Below are 8,180 nucleotides of genomic sequence, written 5' to 3'. Positions count from 1 at the left end.
AAAATGAGGCATCAAACAAGGAGATGAGAGTGAGAAATTTGAAGAAATGGAGAGGGTCTCGGCTAGATCACAAAATAGAATTTCAGATCAAAATCTTGTATGCCAATCATATAGAATCGAAAATCCTCAAGAGAATGGGTCAAGAATGGGCTTACCTTGTTGTTCCTCTCCATGAGGAGATGAGAGCTACGGCTTCTTTGAAATGGGAATGGAAGAGGCGAAATGGGGGGAAAGGAAGAGATGAGATGCACGGGTTGAGGCTTTGGGTTTTTATTTATTTATTTGAAACTGCAAAACTTCATTTCAAATAAACACACTATGGCCTTCAGCCATTACATTGTCAAGGTCAGAAACAAACCCTACATTATCATGGCCTCCATCATTTACACTAGATTGTAGTACATCTATTACAGTAGAACCAAAACCTGATCCATGCCTATCAACCATAACTTGAGCCCTTATACCTGGGTTGATAAAATCAATATCAATAACCTCACAACTTTGGTATAGTGCTTGTTGTGCTAGCTGATGAGCCACTTGATTTGCAATCCTCTTCACATGTCTGATCTCTCATCTTGTATCTGCCAAGATTGAATAAACATCCTGCACAAGGCATTGAAGCATACCATTCTCCTGAAAATGCTTTTTAACTGCATTTACAACTTGAAGTGAGTCTCCTTCAAAAACTACTTTTTGCAAACTGAACTCTTTACATAGCTTTACAGCTGATATTAAGCCTCTTGCTTCTGCCATAGTAGCTTGTGAGCAGAATTGTAATGGTTGCAGGCACAAAACCAATAAATTCCCTTCAAAGTCTCTAACTACAATTCCAACTCCAATTTTATGACTTCTTCCTCTTACTGCAACATCCCAATTTATCTTAAGCCAATCTGTCTCAGGAGGATGCCAATGAGTATTACATGTTTGATCTAATTTGCCATTATTTCTCGAGTGGAATTGTTGATGTTGCATCTGTTGGAAATCAGTTGCTTTCTTCATCAAAATGGAAGGGGCTATAAAACTATCTTCATACAACATCTTATTTCTTATTGTCCATAACATTCTAGGAATTTCTGCAAGCAAACAGATTTCGATTTTACCAATTCTCTGAAGCATCTGCATAAAAATATCTCCAAACTCTTCATGAGTGATTGCAGCTTTCTGTAATTGTTTGCTTCCTAACATCCAAGCATCCTGTGCAGATGGACAGGTCCATAGAACATGACCTGGAGTTTCTTCAGCTTGGTGACATATTGGACACAAAGGTTCCTCTACAATCTTCCTCTTGTACAAATTTTGCATAGGGGGTAAAGCATCATTACAAGCACGCCAACTAAATACTTTGACAGCATTGGTAGTTTGCATTTGCCATATGTGTTTCCATAATGCTTTATGCACCCCTGCTGTTGAAGTTTCCCCTTTTTTTATGATCTTGCCCTTGTTTGCATAGGTGATAGGCACTCTTAACTATAAAACAACCATTAATCGAATGCTACCATACTATATTATCCCTTAAATTAGTGGTCTGTGCTACAGGTATCTTTAGAATATGTTGCCTATCTTCTTCCCAAAAAATATCTTGAAGTAACTGCATATTCCACCACCTAGTATTAGGATCAATGAGCTCAGCTACCTTGGCATGTGATGACAGAGTTTTCACAGGAGACATTATTTTTGCAGATGCATTAGTTGGAATCCACTTATCTTGCCATATCTTCACCTCTTCCCCATTGGCAATTCTCCAAATCATACCCTCTTTAATAGTATCAATTGTTGTGCTAATACTTTTCCATGTATAAGAAGGTATGAATCTAGCTTTGGCTTGCAAAATAGAACTATTTGAGAAATAAATAGCTTTTAGAATTTTAGCTGCTAAGGCTGTAGGATTATTGAGAATCCTCCAAACCTGTTTGGCCAGTAAAGCAGAATTGAAGGCCATCAAATCTCTGAAACCAAGGCCCCCAACTACTTTGTTTTGACTCAAAGTATCCCACCCTTTCCAGTGAATTTTTGCAGCTTTTTCTTGAGTGCCCCACCAGATGTTCAAAATCAAAGAATTCAATTTACTGCATAAGGTTTTTGGAAGTAGAAACACATTCATACTTTAAGTAGGAATAGCCTGGACAACAGCCTTGATTAAGATCTCTTTACCAGCTTGTGAAAGAAACCTAACCTTCCAATTCTCAATTTTTTTACTCACTTTTTCAACTATTCCTTGAAAAGCTAAGACTTTGGATCTTCCAATAACTGATGGCAATCCCAAATATTTCTCCATATTTTATGAGGCTCTCAAACCAGAAACTTGCAAAATATAATTCTTTGTTTCTTGCTTTGTGTTGTTGCTTAAATATAAGGGAAGTATTGTTTCTATTAAGTCTTTGTCTTGAGGCCAGCTCATAGCTGTACAAAATCTGATTTAAAGTGACCCACTCTTGCATATTAGCTCAACAAAACAGTAAACTGTCATTAGCAAAAAACAAATGGCTCAGCTTCACCTTACCTCTGGCAATTGAAACTCCTGAGATAGACCCAGTCTCTTCTGCTTCCTTTAACTGATCTGTTAACACCTCAACACAAATGATAAACAAGAAAAGAGACAAAGGACAGCCTTGTCTAAGTCCCCTAGTGGGTTTCAAACATTCTTGAGGGACACCATTTAATAACACTGAAAAAGAGGAAGAAGAAATACACCTCAAAATAAGCTCAACCCATCTAGCATCAAAACCCATTTTCAGCATAGCTTCTTTCATAAACTTCCACTCAATCCTGTCATAGGCCTTACTCATGTCTAATTTCAAAGCCACGTAGCCCTTTTGTCCTTTCATCCTAGTCCTCATAGCATGCAAAATCTCATAGGCAGCCAATATGTTATCAGAAATCAGCCTACCAGGTACAAAAGCACACTGGTTTTGAGAGATTATGGAAGGGAGAATTTGTTTGAGTCTATTGGCTAACAATTTAGTGATGATTTTGTATAGAACATTACATAAACTAATGGGTCTATAGTCAGTAATGTTCATTGGATTACTACATTTTGGAATCATCACTAAATAGGTAAAATTTATATCTTCCATGCCATGATTAGTATTCAGAAATTCAAGTACAGCCTCACTAATCTCCTCCCCAACCACAGACCATTATTTTTGGTAAAAACAAGCCCCATACCCATTTGGTCCTGGAGCTTTATAAGGGCCCATCTGAAAAACAGCTTCCTCAACTTCCTCTTTTTTGAAAGGTGCCAAGAGAGCTTCATTCATTTGAGGAGTAACCTTGTTTTGAACAGTCTTCAGTACTTCTTCCATGTGAGTAGGATTGGAGGTTGTAAAAAGCCCTTTAAAAAACTGAGTAAAAGCCTCTCCAATTTGCTTTGAATCTGAAAAAGTCCTATCAGTATCATCAATAATCGTGGAAATATTATTCCTCTTCTTTTTCTGGGTTGCACAAAGGTGATAGAATCTAGTATTTCTATCTCCTTTCTGTAGCCAAGTCTCCTTTGCCCTTTGCTTCCATTTCACATGCTCTCTTTCCATCTGGTTATCAATTTCTTTTTGTAAATCTCTAAGTTGTTGCACTGTTTCTTCTATAACAGATTGTTGTAAATCTTGAAGAGCTTTCCTTTTCTGCTTTATAGTGGCTCTAGAAGCACATTCTTTTCGGTAAACTCCACTGTTTCAGTACCTGCAAGCAACCCTCAAGTTTTTTATTAATCTTAGTGAGGCCTGTCTTATTACTTCCATGCAGTTGCCAAGCATTATTGATAACTTCCTCACAGTCTGTAAATAGAGACCAACTGTCTTCATATCTGCAAAGTTGATTTGGTTTCCTAGTCCAATCACGCTGTTGCCCAACAGTCAACAAAAGAGGACAATGATCTGAAGTAGAGGAGGCTAAAACTTGTACCTCTCCCCCTCCATAATCTGCACACCACTCAGAATTAGCTGTGGCTCTATCCAGCCTTTCTTTAGTAAAATTATGATCCTGTCTATAGTTGGACTAGGTATACTTGCCTTGGACAAAACCCAAATCCCTCAATTGGCAGTCCTATAAAACACTTCTGAAATCATCCATCTGTTTTTCATCCCTTCGAGCCCTTCCATACTTTTCACTATGATATTAAATTTCATTAAAATCTCCTATGCATAGCCACCTTTCAGGATTGAGAAGATGAAGATGTCTCAGGATGCTCCATCCTTCATGTCTCTTGTCTGTTTCTGGATTGCCATAAAAACAAGTTAGCATCCACTTGGCTTCTGGTTTACCAACCCACATGTTTATGTGTCTTTGTGAATAGGTGCTTATGTTGAGGTGAACCTCTTCTACCAATAACAGAACCATCCCTCCACTTCTACCAACACCTTCAACTGAAAACAAACAATTGAACCCCAATTTCAGTTTTAAAGCTTCTAAGTTCTTCTTATGCAATTTTATTTCCATAAGAAACAAAATGCTAGGCTTATGGATCTTAACCAACAGGCTAAGATCTCTAACTGTCCGAGGGTTGCCAAGCCCTTGACAGTTCCAACTTAGGAGCCTCGTTTCTCCCAGCAGGGCTGGTTAATAGCCTCTGTCGATATATCAAAGCAAATGGTAAAGCTTGTTTCTTGCCTTTACCATCTTGCTGATTTTCCACTTCAAACATACCAGATTCTTCATCATTATTTCTTTTCCTTGTGGCATAATAAGAAGGTTGCATCAGTTCATTAGTTTGCTGTCCCCTCGCCCTTCTCTTCCATCTGTGTGCACATACCTCAGGAGTTTTCTGTGATTCACACAAACTGTTCTGATCCTGTAGGTTTTCTTTCTAATCTGGCTGACTGGTTCTCATCATTGCTAATGGAGATTGTGTTGCAGACTGATCCATCACATTCTTTGCATTGTTGAGAACGATTGCTTTTGATTCTACCTCCTTATTAAGCAGTGGTATTTCAATAATTTGAAGATTGCCTACAGTACTCTCTTCTTGATCCTTTCCAGTTGATTTCTGTTGTATTATTTCCCTACTTGTAATAATCTCAACAGATTCTTTTTGTTTCAAATTGTCCACCTTGTTACAATTTCCTTGCTTTGGTAGAGTAGGAAACATTGGACCAGATGTACTTCCATAACTTGAAACTGTAGCAGAGCTTGAAGCTCGCAGCCATGATCCATACTGTTGCATCATGTATTCTTTGTTTTCTGCATGCTGTTTATACATCCCCACACATCCTTGCACTTCATGTTTAATAGCCCCACATTTAAAACAAAATCTAGGAAGCCTTTCATATTTGAATTGAATGATGTTTTTCTAGCCAAGCAGTTCCACAATCTTCCCTCTTATTAAAGGCTTCAGTATATCCATCTCAACTTGCACTCTAATCCACTTCCCCCAACAATTCCCATCTGAATCAGCCTCCACCTCAATAACTCTACCTATCGTGGATCCAATTCGACCACCTATTTCCTTATTCATGCATCCAAGAGGTAAATTATGCAATTGGACCCACAAATTAGTAGAATTAAAGTTCATTTCAGAAGGTGGAGTAACACCATCAAACTTTTTTAAACAAATCAGATTTGTGTCAAACAACCAAGGCTGGCCTCCTAAAATTCTTTGTAAATCTGCCTCAGTTTGGAATTCAAACACATAAAGGTTTTCTCCAACTTCAATAATCTTTGTTCCAGCACAAGATTTCCACACTTTTAACAACGTATTCTTAAAAGCATCCTTATTAATTTTTTTTATCAGCTATTACTTTTCCCACCAGACATAACTTCCCTCTCTCCATGTTGGTCTCTATATCTTGGTCAGTTATAACTATCTCATACCTTTCCTCTTCAATTAAGGAAAATTTGTTCCATAATTCTGGAAGTTCCTCATCCATTTGAAGCCAGAATTCAATCCTGTACTTTGTCAAAGTTTGAAACTTGTGATGACAGAAGTGTCACAAAACAGATGTAGAAAAACTAGACTTCAGAAGAAGTAACTAAGGTTGCACCAAACTTGCCCTAGGCAAAAGACCCTTCAACCGAAGGTAAAGGACAAAATTCCTCCTCACTAGAGAGTTCTCGAGTAGAGAGGAAACTTAATCTGTTTGTTTCGGACGATTCTGGGTTTTTCTTTATTGTGCTATTTGCAATGGACGATGCGGATGAAGTGTAAGATTAGATATTTCCAACGTACCAAACCAAAGGATAAGATTAAAAGAAATTAACTTAACAATACACAATGAAAAATACATTTATACCCTTCTTCCCCTTCTTTTTCCAAATCTCATTTGTTTTAAAGAAATGATACTTGCAGTCGTGAGTGTGCAAGCGCCGTGCAGTCGCTTTGAAAAAAATAAATAAATATGAGACCCGCATGAAAAGAAATTAATTTTTTAATAGTGGACCCCACTCTTTTTCAAAGCGACTGCACTACGTTTGCGCATTCCACAACTATATGTAGCATTACTCTTTGTTTTATTTCAGATTTTTAACCTCTCATTTTTTATAATAATTGCTCATTTGAAGCTTCTTCCTCTTCTTTTTCCAAATCTCATTTAAAGATAGACACTTCAAATTAGCAATTATTACAAAAAATGAGAGGTTAAAAATTTGAAATAAAACAAATGAGATTTGGAAAAAGAAGGGGAAGAAGCTTCAAAGAAATTAATGAAATAAAAGAAGAGGTTAAAAATCTGAAAACATCTAATTTTAAGTTAGAAGTTTCAAATGAGCAATTATTACGAAAAGTTATATTATTAAAGATAGATGAGAATATTAATACCCCTAATAAATAACAAGGAGAATGTTCAACAATAGTTATTAAGGACGAGAAAGATAATTTTATTAATATCTTTGATAAAATAAATTTTTAAAAATGATATACTGAAGTAACAATTTCTATTAATGAATAATTTTCTTTTACAATAATTGTCTTATTAGATACATGAGCAAAATTAAATTGTATCAAAAAAGAATTAATATATTCTAAATATTTTGAAAAAATAAAAGAAACATTATCCCAACCCAACGGAACAAAGTTAAATATAAATTATAAGTTATCAAATACATATATATAATAACAGAATCTGTTTCGAAACAACATTTATCTTAGTAAAAAATATTAATACTAATATAATACTATCAAATCCATTTCTTGCCCTATTATACCATTTTTCAATAATAGAAGAATGAATTTATACTAGAATACTTGGATAGGAAATTATGTTATAGTCTGTCGAATGCTTTCTTGAGTAGGAGACAACATATAGTTAAATTACCCTATGATAGAGAATATTCTGAGAAAAATATTTTTACTAAAGTAAGACCAATTCAAATGAGCAATAAATTATTAGAATTTTGCAAAAAAGAGATTAACGATTTATTAAAAAATGATTGATAAGAAAAAGTAAATTACCATGGAGTTATACTGCCTTTTATGTTAAAAAAATGCAGAATTAGAACCAGGGGTTCCTTGATTAGTAATCAACTATAAACTATTAAATAAAGTATTACAATGGATTTAGTATCTAATTCCTAATAAAAAAGATTTATCATCTTGTCTTTATAATGCTATTGTATTTTCAAAATTTCATATGAAAAGAAGATTTTGACAAATCCAAATTGCTAAAAAAGATCGGTATAAAATAGCATTTACAGTTCCTCATACTGTAAGAAATTATAGTATGACTCTCATCTCCTCATACTTTAAAAATTATTGAAACAAATGCTTCTAATTTTGGTTATGGAAGAATTATGAAACAAAGATTATCAACTGATTTTGAACAGAATATTCGATTCCATTCCAGATGTTGGAATTCTGCCCAAAAGAATTATAATACTATTAAAAAAAAAATTTTAACCATTGTATTATGCATTTCTAAATTTTAAGATGATATATGAAATAAATTTTTTTTTTTACTTAGAATAGATTGCAAATTAGCCAAGAAAGTTTTAGTTAAAGATGTAAAAAACCTGACTGCTAAACAAATATTTACTAGATAACAAACTATATTAAGTATTTTCAATTTTGATATTGAACATATCAAGGGAGAATCTAATTATCTTCCTGATTTTCTATCCCAATAATTATTATAGGAAAAATCATGTCTTCCTCAAATTCAAGAGTAAAGCCTAAATTCTCATATGCTAGACCACCATCTCCTCCTTATCCTTCACCTTATCCTTCTACAACTCCAAAATCATACATGGTATTG

At 34.8% G+C, this 8,180-nt stretch overlaps 1 protein-coding gene across 1 annotated transcript; it reads right to left on the bottom strand.

Moving 5' to 3' along the window:
* Positions 1-303: 303 nt before the first annotated feature.
* Positions 304-1,365, bottom strand: LOC109020950. Its single transcript, XM_019003487.1, has 2 exons — positions 627-1,365; positions 304-464 (listed from the first exon to the last, which is right to left on the bottom strand). Exons 1-2 carry the CDS (start codon positions 1,363-1,365, stop codon positions 304-306), a joined length of 900 nt encoding a protein of 299 aa, XP_018859032.1.
* Positions 1,366-8,180: the final 6,815 nt, after the last annotated feature.

The sequence above is a fragment of the Juglans regia genome, chromosome 12 (genome assembly GCF_001411555.2).
Source record: "Juglans regia cultivar Chandler chromosome 12, Walnut 2.0, whole genome shotgun sequence".
Classification (NCBI taxonomy): Eukaryota; Viridiplantae; Streptophyta; class Magnoliopsida; order Fagales; family Juglandaceae; genus Juglans; species Juglans regia.
The sequence above is the reverse complement of the archived record's forward strand: the minus strand, read 5'-3'. Positions and strand labels throughout refer to the sequence as shown.